Raw genomic sequence first — 21,882 nt, 5'->3', positions numbered from 1 at the left:
CATAAAGGTTCTCCAAGTCCCCACCAGAGTAGCTAGATACAGAGTGTGGATTGGTGCATTCACAAACCCTGAGCTAGACACAGGGTGCTGATTGGTGTGTTTACAAACCTTGAGCTACATACACAGTGCCGATTGGTGTATTTACAATCCCCTAGCTAGACATAAAGGTTCTCCAAGTCCCTACCAGTCAGGAGCCCAGCTGGCTTCACCTAGTGGATCCCGCACCTGTGCCGCAGGTGGAGCTGCCTGCCAGTCCCGTGCCCTGTGCCCGCACTCCTCAGCCCTTGGGTGGTCGATGGGACTGGGCACCGTGGAGCAGGGGGCGGTGTGCGTCAGGGAGGCTCGGGCTGCACAGGAGCCCATGGAGGGTGGGGGGAGGCTCAGGCATGGCGGGCTGCAGGTCCCGAGCCCTGCCCCGGGGGGAGGCAGCTAAGGCCCAGGGAGAAATCCAGCGCAGCACCGGTGGGCCGGCACTGCTGGGGGACCCAGCACACCATCCGCAGCCGCTGGCCCCGGTACTAAGCCCCTCATAGCACACACCCACCCGGAACTCGCGCTGGCCCGCAAGCACCGCACGCAGCCCAGGTTCCCGCCTGTGCCTCTCCCTCCGCGCCTCTCCCTCCCACCTCCCCGCAAGCTGAGGGAGCCAGCTCCGGCCTCGGCCAGCCCAGGAAGGGGCTCCCACAGTGCAGCGGCGGGCTGAAGGGCTCCTCAAGTGCCGCCAAAGTCGGAGCCCAGGCAGAGGAGGCGCCGAGAGCGAGCGAGGGCTGTGAGGGCTGCCAGCATGCTATCACCTCTCACTATTATTTGCTAGCACCCCAGGCTACATCCAGGCACACACCAATTAGATTGAGGAGGTGAGAGCTTATCAATATCCCCTTCACAGAAACTGTAGCCCTCATCTTATATCACTATCACCCTTTACAACTTCCTGAATTGCTTACTCTAATTAAAGGGAGAAAGGAAAGGGTGTCCAATTCAATAATGGAAAGATCTTTCATAATTGCCATCAAATGGATGGTACATGGAGTGGGAGGGTCGTCAAATGACCAAAGCATTAGATGTGTTCATTCACCCTTCATTCATGTGGTCAGACATCCAGTATTGATTAAGCAAGCTCTCCTGTGCACATTGTTCTAGGTTCTGTAGAAGATATAGACATTATATTCCAAGGAATATGCCTTGCATCTTTGTATCATATAGTTGGGGAGAAAAGTAATAGAGAAAAATTAAAAATTAAACAACAATGTGAACCTTCCAAAAAATATGTCAGATACAGTCTCATCTCAGTCTCACTGAATCAGAATCTCTGAGACTGATCTCAGATATGTCTGAAGTTCAGCAACCACCAGAAACGGCAGTCAAGATTGGTGATGAGGCTGGGTGTGGTGGCGCACGCCTGTGATGCCAGCACTTTGGGAGGCTGAGGCAGGAGGATCACTTGAGGTCAGGAGTTCAAGACCAGCCTGGCCAACATGGAGATAACCTGACTCTACTAAAAAAATACAAAAATTAGCCAAGCATGGTGGTACTTGCCTGTAGTCCCAGCTACTTGGGAGGCTGAGGCAGGAGAATCACTTGAACACGGGAGGTGGAGGTTGCAGTGAGCCGAGATCACACCATTGCACTCTAGCCTGGGCAACAGAATGAGACTCTGTCTCAAAAAAAAAAGATTGGTGATGTGATGAATGGAAAATATGAGAAATCAAACTGCAGCCAACAGCAGGAAGGGCAAAGGAAGGAAGTGAAAGAAAGTTCCCTTAGAGAAACATATTAATCCACATTCTACATCCTAGAGTTCAAATGCTGTCTATGGTGCATTAGGAAACTTTCACATTTATAAATGCAGAATCTGTAAGACAAAAGCATTCCATCTAGAAAGATTTTGATGCAGAGATGCAGTTTTCAAACTATTTATCAAAGACATGACTTCAAGAACAGTAATATTTTCTATCAGTTTTTTATTGAACTTGGAGATAAAAGAAAACTTCTTCATTGGAGGTTTGGGAGCATGGAAATGCATTTGAGAATATAATTATAATCGTTACCCACAAGATCTCATTACTAGAGTTTCTCTTGTTTCTATCAGTGAGGGTAGCAAGGAAATTAGATTGAAATCACCAGGTACACACATGATTTTATGAGCAAAAGTTTCCGAATTGTATAAAAACCCTTCTCAAACAAACAAAACTGCAACTTTTAGTTAAAATGGAAATGCTAAGAGAGAAGAGATCATTAGAATAACATCCAAAAAGGAATTTTCCCAAATGAGTAGAGTTGTTTACTCTGGAGGGTAGGAGTAGAAAGAAACATTCAAAGATATTGTAACTTTAAGTATATAAAAGTTACGTACTATGTCCTGCCCTTACCATGTAGAGGAAAAAAGCGTTTCTCTAATGGAGAAAAAAATTCTGCCACAGGGGAAAAAGAACTTTGTAAAAAATATTTAAGGAAAATTATTACAGTCCAACCTGTTGGACTGGACTCATGAGGCCCAACATTGGATTATAGACAGTGATGTACTGGTAGATTTTTACTAACTACTTTCTGGGAAGGAAAAAGAGCCCCGATCCATAACATTTGCCACTGATTTCAAGCCACCACCATGATCGTCACGGAATACAGAGCTGGGAAGAGATGCCAGGTCCCACACCATTATGTAGTGTTTCCTCTTACAGATACAACAGACATAAATCACATCCTGAGCACAGATAATAGTCAAATGTAATAAAATAGCAAGCATGAGGTTTTGAGTATTTATTACCTTTTTTTTAGAAATATAATTTACTTAAGTTGACATTTATATAATTTAAGTTGTGATAATGGCTCTGTTTAACAACCGGCACCCAAAAGTCTTGAAATGGTTAACACTTGGGTCTCAAGAGCCATCATGAGCCAGGTAGGACCCAGCACTGGGTAGATCGAACCATTGTATCCAACAAAAGAGAGCCACAGAAGCTTCAGTTCTCCAAGCAGCCTTCCTGAGTCACTCTTAAATATTTTAACATTGACTTTTATCAACAGTTAATATGAGACCCTATTAAACAAACAGAGCTTTCACTGAGAAGCTCTGTTAAAAACACTGTTTGGCTCTAGGTCAGTGGTTCTTAACTGGGGTGATTGTGTTCCCCTGGGGACAATTGGCTGTAACTAGAGGCTTTTTTTTTTTTTTTTTTTTTTTTTTTTTGAGAGGGAGTCTCACTCGGTTGCGCAGGCTGGAGGGCAGTGGCACGATCTCGGCTCACTGCAACCTCCTCCTCCCAGGTTCAAGCAACTCTCCCGCCTCAGCCTCCTGAGTAGCTGGGATTATAGGGACCCGCCACCATGCCTGGCTAATTTTTTGTATTTTTAGTAGAGACAGGGTTTCACCATCCTGGTCAGGCTGGTCATGAACTCCTGACCTGGTGATCTGCCCACCTTGGCCACCGAAAGTGCTGGGATTCCACCACGCCCAGCCGGCATCTTTGATTGTCACAACTGAGGGAGGGTGCTATTAGCATCTAGCCAGGGGCCAGGAATGCTGGCCAAACATCCTACGATGCAGAGGACAGGCCCCCCCTACCCCCACCCTAACTCAGAATGCTGACAGTGCTTAGGCCAAGAAACCCTGTTGTGAGTCTTGTGTAATCTGTGAAATATACTACGCTTTTTTTTTTCTTTTTGAGATACAGTTTTGATCCTATTGCCCAGGTCGGAGTGCAGTGGCATGCTCTCAGCTCACTGCAACCTGCGCCTCCTGGGTTCAAGCGATTCTGCTGCCTCATCCTCCTGAATAGCTGGGATTACAGGCGCCTGCCACTATGCCCAGCTAATTTTTTTTTTTTTCGGGTTTTTAGTAGAGACAGAGTTTCACCATGTTGGCCAGGATGGTCTCAAACTCCTGACCTCAGGTGATCCACTGGCCTCGGCCTCCCGAAGTGCTGGGATTACAGGCATGAGCCACTGCGCCCAGCCAATACATTTCTTATAACTTACTGCCAGTTTCTCTCCTAAAATATTTCCGTTCATCTGATAAGAATTTTGTCACCCATTATGTTTCTCCTTTGTCCTTCACTAGCAGTAACTATATTAATTCTTTGCTTGCTCCTTTTTAGGACTCTGATTTTCTGTTTTTATTTTAACCTTATTATACACAGTCTTCTATTAATGAGATAAATTCTCCTTAGAAATAGGAAGAAGATAAATGGATGGATGGATGGATGCTTGGATGGATGGATGCTTGGATAGATGGATGGGATGGATGGATGCTTGGATGGATGGATGCTTGGATAGATGGATTCATGCTTGGATGCTTAGATGGATGGATGCATGGATAGATGGATGTGTGGGTGGATGGATGAATGCTTGGATGGGGGGAAAAATGTTAAAAGAGAGAAAATTAAAAAGGAAGGAGGAAATTTTGCCTTGAAATGCAAAACACCAAAAATAATTAGGTGGCTGCCAGTATAACTCTTAAAAACTTTATGTGAAATATATTTAAATAAATACTTTTACTTTCAGAGAAAAAATGATCCCTATGCTCTTGCATCCCTGGTGTCCTTTGAAGTTAAGAAGATGCCTTATAAAGATCAGCCAGCAAAACTCCCAGAAGGAAGCATAGCAGTGAGTATCTTTAAATATATATAGGCACAAATAATTTAATTGAAATAATTGTTTTAATCACTGTCTAGCTTGTGCTAGGCTTTAGTGTTTACACTGACTTGAGAAAAATTTTCCTCTTCAGCTCACCAATTTCTTACATTGGTCTGGTAATTTCCTAGTGCCTTTTGATCTGGTTTTTGAACTTTCAATATAAATGTCTACCCCAGAAAATTACAGGGCAGGACTAATACCATTTTTAAATGAAGACATTTTATTCAGAGAAATTCAGATAGCAGTTATCGTTACAATGAAATCGTACTGATTCTTTCATTTTAAGCAGCATGGTTAGTCAAGTAAGAAGGGAAGAAATTCTTTCTTAGGGAGAGTAGGCTATGGAGCAGCCGCATGGCTTTGGACAGTCATTTTTTCTTGCTATGCAAAGAACCTTAATTTTGACCTAGAAGGGAATAAAAAAGTCTACTCTGAGCTTCAACTGAATGAAATGTCTTTTTTTTTTTTTTTTTTTTTTTTTGAGAGTCTCGCTCTGTCGCCCAGGTTGGAGTGCAGGGGCACGATCTCGGCTCACTGCAACCGTTGCCTCCCAGGTTCAAGCAATTCTTCTGCCTCAGCCTCCCGAGTAGCTGGGACTACAGGTGCCTGCCACCACGCCCAGCTAATTTTTGTATTTTTCGTAGAGACAGGGTTTCACTATGTTGGCCAGGCTGATCTCGAACTCCTGAACTTGTGATCCGCCCGCCTCAGCCTCCTAAAGTGTTGGGATTACAGGCATAAGCCACTGCGCCCAGCTGAAATGTCTTTATTAAAAACTGAAACTACTAAACATTACTGACACCCAAACATGTATCACAGAACAACTCTGATCATCCTCTGCAACCCGGCAAGGCCATGCAAAGGGGATAAAGGAATGAATGATGAGACCAGCAGGCACCATCACCAAAACTCTGCCTTTTCAGTTATTTGTGAAGGTGGTCAGAGACTTTTGAAAAACATAGTGCTCCAAAAAACAATATTAGGATTCCACCTTCATCCCTCAGTAGCCAGTGGATATTTCCCATCCACAGCTTGAACTCTTGGTCCCCCAGACCTTGTTACTCAAAATGTGATTGCAGATCAATGGCATCAGCATCACCTGGGAGGTTCTTAGAACTACAGAAACAGACCTCTCCAGATCTGCTGAGCCAGGCTCTGCATTTTATCAAAATCATCAGAGCATTCCTAGGCATGGTCAAGTTTGAGAAGCACTGCTTTGGATGGTAGATAAGTTGATACTATTGTCATCTCTTTCTAGCCTAGATCATAAACTTAATTGTAACACTGAATCTTTCTAGCCTAGTCTACTTTCAGTGATCTAAATTAACCACTTGATTTGTGATCCTCTATACTGAGTATGCATCAGAATCATCACTCATGCAACTTAAAAAGTACATACATGCTAAGACTTCTCCCCAAATATTCAGTAGGTCTGGGGTGGGACCCTGACACTGTGCTTTAAAAGTCTTATGAGAGACAATTCTGCAGGGGAGCCAGGGTTGAGAGCTTCTAGCACAGGCAGGTGGCCTAGAGGAAAATCCAAGGTTTTCAAGATAGAGTCACCTGGGTTTGATCCTGGCTCTGCCTTGCTCTAATTAGGAAACCTTTGGGAAGTCACTTTACCTCTCTGAGACAGTCCACCACATCCACCTGATGGAATTGTTAACAAGATCAATAAGATTATCTGTATAAAGCTCTAGCATTGTACCTGGAACAAGTTAGTGTCAAATCTCAATAAATGAGAGTAGCCTCTCAAAATGTCTCCCCTTCTCTGGCTAAGTCCAGTGAGTCCAAATTGAAAGTGGCGATTAAGATTTGCACAGTTGTGGGAGGATCACTTGAGCCCTGGAGTTCAAGGTTACAGTAAGCTATGATCGTATGCACTGCACTCAACCTGGGCGAGACCTCGTCTCAAGAAAGAAAGGAAGAAAGGAAGAAAGGAAGGAAGGAGAAAGGAAGAAAGGGAGGGAGGGAGGGAGGAAGGGGAAGGGGAAGGGAAGAAGGAAGGAAGGAAAGAAAGAAGGAAGGAAAGAAGGAAAGGAAGGAAGGAAGGGAAAAGAAAGACAGATGTGCACAGTCAAAATATTTCAGTAAACCTCGGTGGTATTTAAAGCAAGCACAGCCACATCTTTCTTCATTTAGACCACCTCCTTTTCTTTCCAGCGATGTCCTCTGTGTTTTGGATTTATGTTCAACCTAGAAAACAGAGGCTTTGGGATTTTAATATAGAAGTTTCATCTAAAAATGTTCAAAGGCTTATAGCTCTAAGGGAAATAAATCTGGGCCCTCTTGTTTTTTCCAAGCACGTGCTCCCTAGCAGAAACACATGTTACGGTTGGTTCCATCCACAGGATTGCATCTTTCTGCACTGGCCACAGGTGACAGCCTGCTGTTCTCAACTCATCTCAAAAGATCCACAAAATAATCCGATACATGCTTTCCCCAGCCCTGCCACCCCTGTTATTGAATTGCCAAAAAAAAAAAAAGACTTTTTGTCTGATGTAGGTGATTTACCACATCAGTTATGTGAAGGTTATTGGGAAAAGATCCAGGAATGGAAACAATTTCAAGTCTCCCAATATCTGACTTACTGGAGAAGACCTTGCCAGTGCGAAGTTAGCTATGCAGCACACAGGGAAATGCTGCCTTACTGTGGCTTGATGTGAGAGAACTCTGAGTGGAGCTGGCAGACGTTTTTTTATAGTGAGCTCTTTTCAAAGGCCTTGCCATTCTTCTCTTGAAGGGAGCCCAGCAGGGCCAAGAAGGTGGCTCACACCTGTAATCCCAGCACTTTGGGAGGCCAAGGCAGGCAGATTGCTTCAGCTCAGGAGTTTGAGATTAGCCTAGGCAACATAGTGAGACCCTGCCTCTACAAACAAACAAACAACAACAACAACAACAACAAAAAAAGCATAAAATTAGCAAGGTGTGGTGATGCTCGCCTGTAGTCCCAGCTACTCAGGAGGCTGAGGCAGGAGGATTGCTTGAGCCTGAGAGGCGGAGGTTGCAGTGAGCCGAGATCACACCACTGCACTCCAGCCTGGGCAACAGAGCAAGAACAGAGCAAGAACAGAGCAAAAAAAAAAAAAAAAAAAAAAAAACAGCAGAAAGGGAATTGCTTTAAGGTGGTAGAATCCTTTGGAACTGGTAGTTGGAGAAGCATCAGAGCTCTAATCTGCCCCTGAGGAAAGTCATTCTTTGTTCCTTCTTCTATAATGAGACTACTATTTGCTTGTTTTCCTAGACCCTTTTGTGTGATGATTAGTTTGTTTGTACTCCCTTTTCAACATGGTCATAATTCAGCCATCTCTTGAGGCCCGTGTTAGCTTTACTTATGGAAGAAAATCACAATTCCGGTTTGCTGCTTGCATAGTATCTGTGTTTGTAACAAATAAAATTCCTCATGTCCTGTGATGCTTGTCATGTCCGGAGACAAGGGAAAGATTGCATGATTCGAAGAAATATGCCTGAACACTGAATCATTACAGTGCAACAGAAGAAATTGAAATTCAATTATTTGAACACTTTTTTGGCTCACCAAGGAACTTTGGCCTTTGCATGCCATACAAGTAACACTCAATTCTATAATTTACATCTAGCAGAAAGTGGGATTGTCTTGTGTAATTCCAAAGGTAGTTATTACAAAATATTTCATGAAAATCTTTATTTAAAAACTCATATGTAAACTGTGAACCCATTTGGTTTTCAGAATTGTTAGCAAAACTTCTGCACCTTAATATGGAACTCTTATATTAAACAATTATTTGGAGTTGAAATTTATGATGGGAACTGCTTGTCTCATAAGGAAACTGTTTAAATGTTGTCAAAATGTGGGCTCAGCTAGTACACTTCATGTTATTATTTTGTTCTAAATGGCACTGTAGGTAGGGTGTCTTGGTACGTTTATTTAAAACATTCTTCTGACCCCACTGAAGTATGTTTACACAAGATTTTCTGATACATAAATAGAGACGTCAACATTAATTACCATTGCAAATACAAGGGAGCTTTTTCCTTCTACCTTGGTATTTTTTGTGAAAATATACAAAAACATATCATAAATGTCCACAATAAAATGTAGGCATATTAAATGTTTATTTATGGTCTTTCCTCCATAATAAAAAACAACAAGATTTACGACATGATGAAGGTAAGATTAAATGTTCCCTACTTAGAATCATTTTAAGAAAATCTAAACCACTTACAATTTATGAATACTACTTTCTAAAATTGCAGACAATTACAATAAAGTGATTTGTTAAACTTACTTAAAGCTATTTTTAAAATAGCTAGAAGTACTTGATAAATAAAACTGTATTAAAATAGTTTATTGACTAGCTGGCACAAGATTGAATTGTTCTCCCTAAATTTAAATACTCCAGTTACTCAACATGAAACTTCTTTCTTAAAGCAACTGAACTATCTCATCACAAGCCCCTGTGCCGAAAGTAAACCTTTAGTCCTAAATATGCTTTGTCTTCTGCCCTGAGTCTACCTTCTTGGTAAAAGAATCTTATAATGGACCGGGTGCGGTGGCTCACATCTGTAATCCCAGCACTTTGGGAGGCCGAGGTGGGTGGATCACCTGAGGTCGGGAGTTTGAGACCAGCCTGACCAACATGGTAAAAGCTCATCTCTACTAAAAATACAAAATTAGCCGGGCATGGTGGCGCATGCCTGTAATCCCAGCTACTCAGGAGGTTGAGGCAAGAGAATCTCTTGAACCTGGGAGGCGGAGGTTGCAATGGGCCCAGATCACGAGATTACATTCCAGCCTGGGCGATAACAGCACAACTCCATCTCAAAAAAAAAAAAAAAAAAAAAAAAAGAATCTTATAATGAAAGATTTGGGTAATTCAGGCAATCTCACCATTGTGTGAAATTATACAGAATGTTCTAGAACTATGCAGTCCAACGTGGTAGCTCTTTGGCTAGTGGAACTGAAGAACTTGTGGTTTTATTTCATTTTCACACATTTCAATGTAAACTTAAAAACTGAAGCAGTAGATAGTATTTTTCCATTAAACACAGTTGTGTTACTTTCATAGGACTACATTTCACTTTAACCATTAAAAATTTAGCAATTGTTATGTGCTGCAAATGTGAAATACATATTGGATTTTGGAGACTTAGTAAAAAAATGTAAATTATGAGTATTTTTATATCAATTACATATTAAAATTATAATAGTTTAATCATTAATAAATAATAGATGATTCATAATAAAGAACCAATTACATGTTGAAAGGATAATACTTTTATCATTAATAAATAATAGTTGATATTTAGGGTTAGATAAACTATGTTGTTAAAATTAACATCCCCTGCTTCTTTTCACTCCTTTTTTTTTTTTTTTTTTTTTGAGACGGAGTTTCGCTCCTGTCACCCAGGCTGGAGTGCAGTGGCGCTATGATGTCGGCTCACTGCAACCTCCGCCTCCCGGGTTCAAGTGATTCTGCTACCTCAGCCTCCCCAGTAGCTGGGATTACAGGTGTGTGCCACCACGCCTGGCTAATTTTGTATTCTTAGTAGAGATAGGGTTTCATCATGTTGGCCAGGCCGGTCTTGAATTCCTGACCTCAGGTGATCCACTCACCTAGGTCTCCCAAAGTGCTGGGATTACAGGTGTGAGGCACCGTGCCTGGCCCTTTATTCCTTTTAATGTGACTATTAGAACATTTTATGTTATGCTTGTAGCTTGCATTGTATTTCTATTGGGCAGTGCTGATCAAGGGCAAGGTTACGTCTTGAAGCTGATAATACCTACAGAACTTCAGAGAACATAGGGTGTTTAATAAATATTATTTGAAATGAGCCAGGCATGGTGGTACACCCCTGTAGTCCCAGCTACTCAAGAGGCTGAAGCAGGAGGATTGCTTGAGCCCAGAAGTTGGAGGCTGCAGTGAGCTATGATCATGCTACTGCACTCCAGTTTAGGCAACAGAGCGAGACCCTGTCTCCAAAAATACATAAATAAATAAATATTATTTGAAATGAATGAAAGATTCTTCATATATGTCAGTGTTTAGTCATGAGAAACTCTAATATTTATGACTTATTTTTCCTCATTATTTATTATCTAATGACTACTTCTATCTAAGCTTCCTGTAGGTTTGTCAAAATGAGCTGTAAGACAAATATAGATATTAGAAATAACAAAGTTTTGGTGTTTGTCAACATTTTCTTTCCTGCCCAAGCTTTCCCCAAAACTAGCCTGCAGTCCCACAGCACTAACACATATTTAAAGAAACTTTGGTCCTGTAAAAGTGATCAGTTAAGTCGTCTTCTCTTAAGCTTGCCCATGCAGTCAAGTCTCTAGTTTATCTATACAGAGCATGCAGTTTCAGGAAAAGCTTTGCTTTACTGGTTTCCACCTGCACGTGGAATGCCCCATTGCCATTTACTGATTTAGAGACATGAATATGTCACATGACTCCCCATCACTCTATCCCAGAAAGACCTCTCTTGCCGAGACATATACGTGACTCTTCTAATGATGTTGTGTGCAGAGGCAAGGACAAAGTCGCCTGATTCGGAGAAATATGTCTGAACACTGAATCATTACAGTGCAGCAGAAAAAAATTATTCAGTTATTTGAATAATTACCTTTGGCTCCTTGTCTAACTCTTTCCAGTAAGAGTCAAGCATCTCCTCTGCACTGGACACCAGATGAAATGCTCTGGGTCGCTGTTGTTGGTTTTCTGTATTTCCACTGTTCTTACTGTAGTGACTTCTAGACTATGCTGCAAAAGCCTACATAAGTTTAGGAAAACAACAAGGGTGAAGGAAGGTCTCTGCAGCTGCACCCATTTTAGATTGAGAAGATTGGGCCGCCTCAGTACCATATGGATGTCCTACAGGTAAAAGGACCAGGAAAGCAGAAAGCAGGCATGGGAGGAGACTCACTCAGAGGTTGCCTTCTTTTAAGACTCTGTGTATTCTTTCCCGCTAATGAATTGCATAGGATGACATGGAGGAAATGCATATCATATGCATAATCCTAACATCAGAGAAAAGGTATGAAGTGTTTTTTGTTTTTTTCTTTTGTTTTGTTTGAGACAGAGGCTCGCTCTGTTGCTCAGGCTGGAGTGCAGTGGTGCGATCTTGGCTCACTGCAACCTCTGCCTCCCAGGTTCAGGTGATTCTCCTGCCTCAGCCTCCTGAGCAGCTGAGACTACAGGTATGCACCACCACCACCACAACTGGCTAATTTTTTTTTTTTTTTTGGTATTTTTAGTAGAGATGGGGTTTCACCATGTTGGCCAGGCTGGTCTCGAACTCCTGACCTCAAGTGATCCATCTGTCTCAGCCTCCCAAAGTGCTGGGATTACAGGCGTAAGCCACCACACCTGGCCCAAAGTGGTATTTTTTAAACAAACTTAATGTTACTGGAAGCAGACTGGCAACAGTTTTGATGATGAGAATTTCAGAATTTGGGAACTGAAAGGGACTTTCCAAATTTGTGATCACTGCATGGGGATCATCTTCCCACAGACTTTTTAAAGACACTGCTCTCAGGCTCTTTGAGAGCAAATGTAAACAGAAAGCCAGTACGTTCTGTAACTATCCCTATGAAGTTGTTCTCTGCTTCAAAAGACCCTAAGAAGCATATCCTCATCAATTTCACATTTTAATTATACTTTTTCATCACTGCTACAAAAAAAACTTTAAATGTCTTTGTTAGCTCTTTGTAAGTGATCTTCTCTGCTTATTTCTCTGGATAGCCCAGTTTTATAGATGATACATCAAAACCTGCAATAACCAAGTGGCAAAGTCATCTAGCAAAGTACTCAGTAGGTATCCACTCAGCCCATTCCATTTCTTTTTATTAAGCTAACAATTTGAAGAGCCTCTATTTCAACTCCTTTAGCATGTTTTGTGTTTTCTCTAACTTATAAAACTTGAACTCTTTTCTGTTTAACATAAAATAGTAGGCAGCAACTTAAGATAATAATTTTTTTTTTTTTTTGAGACGGAGCCTGGCTCTGTCACCCAGGCGGAGTGCAGTGGCACCATCTTGGCTCACTGCAATGCAACCTCTCCCTCCCGGGTTCAGGTGATTCTCCTGCCTCAGCCTCCCAAGTGGCTGAGACTACAGGTGTCTGCCACCATGCCTAGCTAATTTTTATATTTTTAGTAGAGACAGAGTTTCACCATGTTGGCCAGGCTGGTCTCAAACTCCTCACCTCAGGTGATCCACCTGCCTTGGCCTCCCAAAGTGCTGGGATTACAGGCATGAGCCACTGTGCCCAGCCTTAAGATATTAATTAGGTAAACCAGGAGAGGAAAGATCCATTGCCTGGCTCACCCTGAATTACCTATTCGAAAATTTTGGTGAGCTCTGACACATGCTCAAAGTAGAGACTAAACCTATATTGTGTCCTCAATGGACTTGGGGGTTATGAGGAAGTAATATTTACATGAAACCTCGGAATTTTCCACGGCTCCAGATTTCTCTCCTGGGGTCATGGTAACTGGCCTGTGAGTAGATGATCACTACTGTCCCTTTCAGTTCCAAAATTCTGAAATTCTCATTATCAAAACTGTGTGAGTCCACTTCCAGCAATATTATGTTCATCTTGAAATACCACTTCATGCTGTTCCTCTGAGTGCAGTCAAATGTTAGGATTCAGCAGTAATTTCATACATGTCATCAGGTGTAATTGACTAAGGAAGGGTACATAACAAGAGAAATAATCTAGTTCTTGATTTGCTCATGTAGCTGTATACATGCAAATAATTATTTTCTATTGATATATAATTGTACAAATTTGTGGAGTACATGTGATATTTTGATACACATGTGCACATAATGTATAGTGATCAAATCAGGGTATTTAGGATATCTATTGTCTCAAACATTTATCGTTTCTTTGTGTTGGGAACATTTCAAATCTCTTCTAGCTATTTTGAAATAGACAATAAAAATTGTTAATTAGAATCACCCTACTGTGTTACTGAACACTAGAATGTATCCCTTCTACCTGACTATGTTTGTCAGCCAACTTCTCTTCATCCAACCCTCCCCACTCTTTGCCAGCTTCTGGTAACCATCATTCTACCCTCTACCTCCATGAGATCCACTTGTTTAGCTCCCACTTATGAATGAGAATGTGTAATATTTGTCTTAGATCATTTCAGAATAAATTACTTAGGCTGCAGCATCCAGGTAGAATTGCAACCACGGTGGGTCCTTGAAATTGATTTCTTCGACGTATGAACTACGTTTCTCATCCTTAAACAGTGGTGTGCAGAGTGTACGTAATGTCACCGTGGTGATGGACTGTCATGCTTCACACTGATGTGTCAGATGAAATAAAGATAAGATGAAATAATTCCTAGCGAGGAAAGTTAACAGGCATAGGAAGAAAACGTAATGATGAGTAGGTTGAGGCCAGCCTTTTTCTCATGAAGAACATCTATCACATCCTTGGCATGTTCCTGTTAAGGTGAAATGACTCTCTCCCTATCTCACTCCTCTGTCCATGCCTTTATTAGTGTACATATAAATGACATTTGGGGCTGGAGAATCGAATGAATTGAGTCATCAGCATCTGCTGCATGGGGGATGTGGATCAAGAAGGAAGGAGCAATAAAAACCAAGACAAGCTGAGAAGGGCACCATCAGGGCGCTCAACTCTAGTTAAGAAGACAGAAGCAGCTGGGCACAGTGGCTCACACCTGTAATCCCAGCATTTTGGGAGGCCGAGGCGGGTGGATCACTTGAGGTCAGGAGTTCTAGACCAGCCTGGCCAGAATGGTGAAACCAGGTCTATACTAAAAATACACACACAAAAAATATATATAGCTGGGTGTGGTGGCACATGCCTATAACCCCAGCTACTGGGGAGGCTAAGGCACAAGAATTGCTTGAACCTGGGAGATGGAAGTTGCAGTGAGCCAAGATCGTGCCATTGCACTCTAGCCTGGGCAACAGAGTGAGACACTGTCTCACAAAAACAAAGAAACAAATACACAAAAGAAGACAGAGGCAACAAAGTGAGCATGGTTAGGGCTCAGTGCTAGGGTTCAGGCTGTGAAAACACCAATACATTTCCTGCTAGGGCAAATCTCAGAGCCGCCAACCTTAGTCATTAGTCTCAGCCTCTCCCGACGGGTGGGTTATAGAATGTGTCCTGGAGTTCTTGAGTGTGTTTCAGGATTGAAATGATCCTTTCAACCAACACAATTAAAACTAGGAGCCCTTAGACCAGCTGAGTGGAGGCAATGCTTGCCACTCTGATAAAACCAGATACTACGTTAGTGAATAATGTCTGCATCCAAGAATAATGTAGTGCTCTTTTCTTTGACAAAAGGTTTTAGCAGCATGGCTGGGTCTCTCCTTGGGAATCTGCAGCTTCTTTGCTGCCTCGGCCTCCGGAGGCACCGGCCTCCAACACAGGAGCAATAGAAGTGCTTCTGCCCACATAGGGAGTGGTTCATAGACACTGAGCATGCAGTCAGATTGGGAAGGTCTCATTTTCCTCTAAGCCCCCTTGCAACAGTGTGGGATGAAATGGGCTCCAGTCCCCATATGATCTTTGTTTTTGTGTTTTTGTTTTTTGGCAGGAAGGAGAAAGAGTGTCACCCTGTTGCCTAGGCTGGAGTGCAGTGGCACGATCTTGGCTCACTACAACCTCCACCTCCCAGGTTCAAGCAATTTTCGTGTGTCAGCCTCCTGAGTAGCTGGGATTACAGGTGTGCGCCACCACACCCAGCTAATTTTTTGTATCTTTAGTGGAGATAGGGTTTCGCCATGTTGCCAAGTCTGGTCTCGACCTCCTGAGCTCAGGCAATCCACCCACCTTGGCCTCCCAAAGTGCTAGGATTACAGGCATGAGCCACCGCGCTGGCCTGATCTTTGGATTTAGGATTAAAGTCATCCCCAACACATCAAGAAAAATTGAACATTCGCTTTGCACACTACAGTTGCTTCCATAAAATACAAGATGCCTAGCCTCATGCTCTGGGATATCCTTCACTGATACAGCACAGAATCTAGGGATAAACAGACCTAGTATTGACACTAATTCGTTGTGTGAATGAATCACTTAGTCCCTCTGGGAGTTAATTTTCTCATCTGTAAAATGAGGGGATTAGATTAGATGATTTCTACCCTTCTTGCACATCCAAGGATTCATGGTTGTTCACAAGCTTACCTCTCTCAATGAGGCTAGCTGAGTTCTAAGGAGACACATGGTAGACTGACTCATTCAGTTTTTTATTGAGTCTACTTTTGGCCATTGTTCCCATAAAAGTTCCAGCCCAAGTGAAGGCCATTCCTTTCCACCTTGTCAATTCCTGATGCACTCAATTCTATTCTAGAGTTTCTGTGACTCAAAGCCACCCACCCATCAAATCTCTAATTAGACTTTTACAGAACCAAGCAGATCTAGGAACGTGCTAGCTTTTAAGAGTTCATGTTCTAGTGCTACCTCTCAAATATCCCCTAGATGGTTTTAATTGTCATATGGATCCTTTCAGATCAACTTCCGATGTTGTACTGGTAATTACTATTTTATTTCACCAAATAGTTTTCGCATTAGAGCTCATTTGCTTTGTTTTCCATTTCAGATTAAGACATCAGTTATTTGGGCAACTCCAAATGTTTCCTTCTCAATCCCATTATGGGTAATAATACTAGCAATACTTCTTGGATTGTTGGTTCTCGCCATTTTAACCTTAGCTTTATGGAAGGTAAGTTGATTTACTTTGTTTTCCTTTTAAACTAGAGGGGCTGTTGAGGGAATTTAGAGGGATACAGTTAGGGATTTTAAAAGACAATTATGGAGGCATTTTTGGAAATTTTGAACAGTCTGAAGGATATAAAGGGAAAATCGTGTCTTGTTTGCTTTGGCATACTTAATATGTTTATATAGCTGACATTTAAGATGACTAGAGGTGCTTAATGTTGCTTTCATCTTGAGATTTCTTGTAAATAAATGTAGAGAGAGTTAGGCTGTATTAACTAAGGCCTGTGATCTTCTTTCCAATATGCTTAGAGTGATAATATTCTAATGAAGACTTCTTTTTCTTGTTTAATTAACCAAGATCATAAGCTTTTTATTGACATGGCCCTATCATCAATCCTTTGACATTTTTTATAAGCACTATGCAAATGCAATTAATATAGGTCAATTCTGATTTTTAATTTCAACTATTAATGAGGCCAAATAGATCATGCATGTGATAGGATGCCTGGACTTGGTTTTTAATCTTGCCAGTTAGTTTGTCTCCATTGGGAAGCCTGAACTTAGTCTTTGATGTGTTTTACTGAGGTTTGTTCTAAAAGTCCACAACAGGAATTAATTTCTGGCCCACCGACCTAAACAATTGCCAAGTTTCACAGAGCCTTCCATTCCCAAATGGAAATGACGTCCCAGTTACATAAGAGTAATTAACCCAGTCACATCTTTGATAACTATGTGGTTTTCCCTAAAATCATAGTGCGCTTTTATTTTGAAACAATATGCAGCATGACTAATAGACCTATAAACTGAGAAAACCTTGGCTTTGAGTTAAGGAATGGCGTTTCTGATCGTTATCAGCTCTTTGTGCCATCCTACACCCATGTGGTCTGTGACATACCTTTAGAATGGACTTTTGTGTTGTTCTGTCACTCATAGTAACTGTATTTCCAATGAGTATAAGATACAACCATGTGTGCCAATTGACAGGATATTCCAGTAGCTCTGGGAAAGAGAGATGACTCAATGTCTCTAAGCCAAACCCAGTTAATTGGCTTCCAACATGAGAAACAGAAGAAAGAATTGAGGTTCCAGGTGTCTAGGAAAATATGTAGTTTACTTGGCAAAGTACTAATTTGACACTGAAGAGGAGGAAAATCCTAGAGTCACCTCTTCCCTGAGTTTCTGGCTAACCTTTGGAAAGTCACTAAGATTCTGTGCCTACCTGGTTCTGGCATTGAAATAAGTGACAAATCTATTCTCCCTCTATATATGCTCTATGTTCCACCAAACATCGAGGGATGTGTGGCCATCTCTTCACTTCTTTCTATAATCCACCCCAAAGCAGCTGACAGGATACTTTAGGAGACAATCTCCTTTTCCTAGTCAATAGTTAGTGCTTCTGCTCCAGTAAGCATGTGGGAAATCCTTGGGACACATTGCTGTGATCTCAGGAAAATATCCAAGGTCCATAAGTGGTTTGTATGAAAGAGGGACATCTTCTACTCCAACTACAGGACAGGAGAAAGGGTGTGAGCACTCGGCCCTCCTGCTCACCTTGCCTATGCAATAAACTCCTCTCTACAAGTAACAAACACTCTGCTCGCACCTCCTAATTTGGAGAAACAGACTGATTATATGTGCAGAGCTCCAGGCTCCTTCGAAAATACATAAAGGGCCAGGTGTGGTGGCTCACGCCTGTAATCCCAGCACTTTGGGAAGCTGAGACAGGTGGATCACTTGCGGTCAGGAGTTCAACACCAGCCTGGCCAACATGGCAAAACCCCATCTCTCCTACAAATACAAAAATTAGCTGGGTGTGGTGGTGCAGGCCTGTAATCCCAGCTACTCCGGAGGCTGAGGCAGGAGAATCGCTTGAACCGGGAGGCGGAGGTTGCAGTGAGCCAAGATCACGCCACTGTACTCCAGCCTGGGGGATAGAGAGCGAGACTCAGTTTAAAAAAAAAAAAAAAATACATAAAGTGAAAATTCTTTGAATGAGGGGTTTCACAGGTTCCCAGAATGACGTGATTTTATAGCCCATCTTTCCCTTTATAGTGTGGATTCTTTGACAGAGCCAGACCTCCTCAGGAGGTCATGACCGACAGGGAACAGCTGACAAATGACAAGACCCCTGAGGCATGACAAGAAAAAAAAAGAAGACCAAAGACCTCAAACACTGGTCCTGTTCAAAGAAAAAGAAAGAACATGAGGGTTAAAAATCAAAGCTTTCTGATACCTGACAGTGACCCAGGAAATGGAGGGGACCCTGGAAACATCACCTCATCTACACCGCACTTTGGAGAAATTGTCATGGGTGCCCAGTGAGCCCTGTTGGAAAAGGAAACACCAAAGCTGGAGAAGCCATCAGCAATTGTGGAAGATTTTCTTTTGCTTTAATCATTCTGTACTTGGCAGACACTTTGAAATGGGTATGGGAACGTAAGTTGCAGTCCAGATCAATCCAGCATAAGTTGCAGAGATGAAATGTCTGAATCACTATAGAATTTACAAGGTGAACTAAGGTGAAATGACTGATTTACTATAGAACTTAGAACTAAGACCACACCGTCCAACACTACTGTATCCAATGGAACATTTGACACCTCCCTATGGAAAAGAAACATTTCTAAGGACATTATGGCTCAGGGAGACAAGCAATATGTTGTTGGTACTGTGAAAGTACTTTTGAAAGGACAAAAATAATCTTGTGAGTGAGGGTGAGAGTTTATTTATTTATTTTCCATGTCTCTAGGTTGAGAATCTGTCATCTAGAGAATTTGGAAATTAAGATTTGGTTAGCTAGTTTTCAAAATCACTCACTCAGTTTCCTCCTAAGAACCACTGTGTGCAGATAACTCATTTCGCAGAGCTTCTTCAGAATTTAGACAGTGCTAAGGAAAGGAAGATTGGCATTAGGAATCAGTTCTATTTAATACCTTGCTGCCTTCCATCTGAAATTCCTTTCACTCACATTATCCAGGGACTCACATCTGCTTAATTTAGCTTTGCAAGATGTTGCATTTATATTTCCTTGTATATCTTTCCATTGACTTAGTTAATACATGAATTTCGAGGTACCCTCTACCTTTGGAGTGTTTAAAAGTCATGGTAAAATGTCTAGAGCTCATTAATTAAAAAGCAATTTAACATTATGGGTAAACATTATTTTTAATATCTATAAGAAGCAACACTTCTTATAGATATTTAGCTTGGGATTAAATACCTGTTTTTCCTGCTATGCCTTGTATTTGTATACACAAAGAAAACATGTTGAATATAACTTAGACAAAAACATAAAATTATACAGGCATGAGCCAAACTGGGAAAACTGATTCCTAAAGATTTTTATTTAAAATTGCTTATTCCAACTTTATTACTTATTTTTACTGCTAATCTTTATAATATGTAACTTTGGAGAATAATCTTTTATTTAAGCTATTTTCCCATCATCTTGAATTTAACCATCACAAATTTATGTTTAAAACTCTTGTAAATAATTCATAATAGTGTAATATTATCACTTTTGAAGTAAAATTGACCAGCCAAATTTATAGGTAGTCTGCACAATTTTGTATCCTTTTTTAATAATGAAAAATTACTTTGAAGAAATACTGAACAAATTTTTATGTGCAATATTTTATAGACCTATGTATCTGAAGCATGTTTACACTGGCGTTTTTTTTAAAATTAATTTCCTAAATGTTAAGTATGATAGAACAAGCTGACCCAAATCCTTAAGTTTACAAAGCTGTTGGAAAACTTTGTGTCCTGATTTCAACAATCACGCTTTATTTGAAAGATGAGCCAAGCTCACAGACACTAAATTTTATGTCATGCCATAAGCTGGAGAGGAGCCATTTGGCTACAGCTGTGGAACTTCATTGAGGAGCAAATGAAAGGCACATGGACGAGCACGCTGGTGCAGTTGATGTTCTTCCTGCCTGTGAATTGAATACTGTCCTGGTAGCAGTTTCGGTCGGTCAGGAGCTCAAGGCTGGTTTGTGTGGCTGACTATGGATGAGCACTGAAGTTGCCTCAAAGAATTAAGGGGTGTCCACACCAGCCTCTGGGGATCTTTGGTGTTAGTCTTCCAGGTAGAGCTGGTTTTACAAGTAGGTGGCCATCTACAGGATGTGATGTGAGCGATGCCAGACAGCTCTCTCTGACCCCAGGTAATGCACTGAATCTGGTGATCCTGGCTGATCTGTGACCAACAGAGATTAGCTCCTCGGGATTTGGGGTCCTAAAAGGTCCCTGAAAAAATGCACCCCTTGTCTTTAAGCCAACATTTGTGAAGGAACTGAGAACTCTTAGGGTTACATAAAAAAAGACCCCTGTTGAGATAGTTTATGCAGATACCTGGAAGGAACTAGAGATTCCAGGAGGAAGACTGAGACCCAGAATGAAGCAAGGCATGAGGGCTCCAAAGTGAACTGCACCATCCCAGAGTCTCAGCCAAGATGGCCCCTTCCTAGAGGGACGGGCACCTTCCACCTGCCCACAGGCACTGCTACCTATGGGAATTGCAGAAGGCCGTTGTACACATGCGCATGCACGCAGTGGCCCTCTGCCCTTCAGAATATGGAAGCAAAGGCTGGGTGCAGTGGCTTGTGACTGTAATCCCAACACTTTGGGAGGCCGAGACGGGCAGATCACCTGAGTTCAGGAGTTCAAGACCAGCCTGGCCAACATGGCAAAACCCCATCTCTACTAAAAATACAAAAATTAGCCAGGCGTGGTGGCAGTCTCCTGTAATCCCAGCTACCTAGGAGGCTGAGGCAGAGAGAGAATCGCTTGAACCCAGGAGGCGGAGGTTGCAGTGAGCTGAGATCGCGCCACGGCACTCCAGCCTGGGCGACAGAGGGAAACTCTGTCTCAACAAAAAAATAAATAAAATAAAAAATAAAAAAAGAATATGGAAGCAAATGGAGAAAGGGAGGAAACTGAGGTCAGGCAAACCTTCCAGCAATCAGTTCTGCCCAGAGAACATACTGACGACAGAGAACACACTGAGCGTATCTGCTTCTAGTTAGAGCATTGCCGATTGCCTTCATAATTCATAATGTGCTGTGCTCCTCTGAGGGTCTATCTGTATTTCTCTTCAAAGAATTCCCTTTTTAAATTCTTGCAGCTGGGTTTTAAGACACAATAATGGGGCAAATTAAGTTTTATAAACTTGGAGATTTTTATGCAGTAAATAAAAAATAATATGTACTAGTCACCCCTGAAACTGCATTCTTAGAACTCGACTCTTGTTTTATTTAAATACGTGCGTAGATATCTGTGAAGATTTTCATGTACCTATTTACCTTGTCACTAATAAAATTAAAACTGAAAGACTTGATGGCATACTTTCGGTTTATTTCACATGAGACATAAGTTTCCCTATTGTGGCCAGACATCAGAGGTTTCTGTCTCTACATCTTAAGTCCTTATTAGAAAAACATTTAACATTGGGAGAAATTTAATAGAGCAAAAATGCAAAGCTCCCTGGGAGGATGAAAATGTTCTACTTAGATTTCAGTAATGTTTGTATTAAACTCCGTGAGTGGCTGGGCAC

At 41.7% G+C, this 21,882-nt stretch overlaps 1 protein-coding gene across 2 annotated transcripts in view; it reads left to right on the top strand.

The window, feature by feature from the left end:
- ITGA8 (integrin subunit alpha 8) overlaps nucleotides 1-21,664 on the top strand; it is a 209,391-nt gene extending 187,727 nt beyond the window's left edge. For both annotated transcript variants that reach the window (XM_003831184.5, XM_063607282.1), the window contains exons 28-30: nucleotides 4,501-4,602; nucleotides 16,207-16,329; nucleotides 18,378-21,664. In XM_003831184.5, the coding sequence (XP_003831232.3) occupies nucleotides 4,501-4,602; nucleotides 16,207-16,329; nucleotides 18,378-18,464 (312 nt within the window). In that variant the 3' untranslated portion in view covers nucleotides 18,465-21,664. The remainder of the gene's footprint in view (nucleotides 1-4,500; nucleotides 4,603-16,206; nucleotides 16,330-18,377) is intronic.
- The last annotated feature ends 218 nt before the right edge of the window (nucleotides 21,665-21,882 follow it).

This window comes from Pan paniscus, chromosome 8 (assembly GCF_029289425.2).
Source record: "Pan paniscus chromosome 8, NHGRI_mPanPan1-v2.0_pri, whole genome shotgun sequence".
NCBI lineage: Eukaryota > Metazoa > Chordata > Mammalia > Primates > Hominidae > Pan > Pan paniscus.
This window is presented reverse-complemented; position numbering and strand designations above follow the sequence as displayed.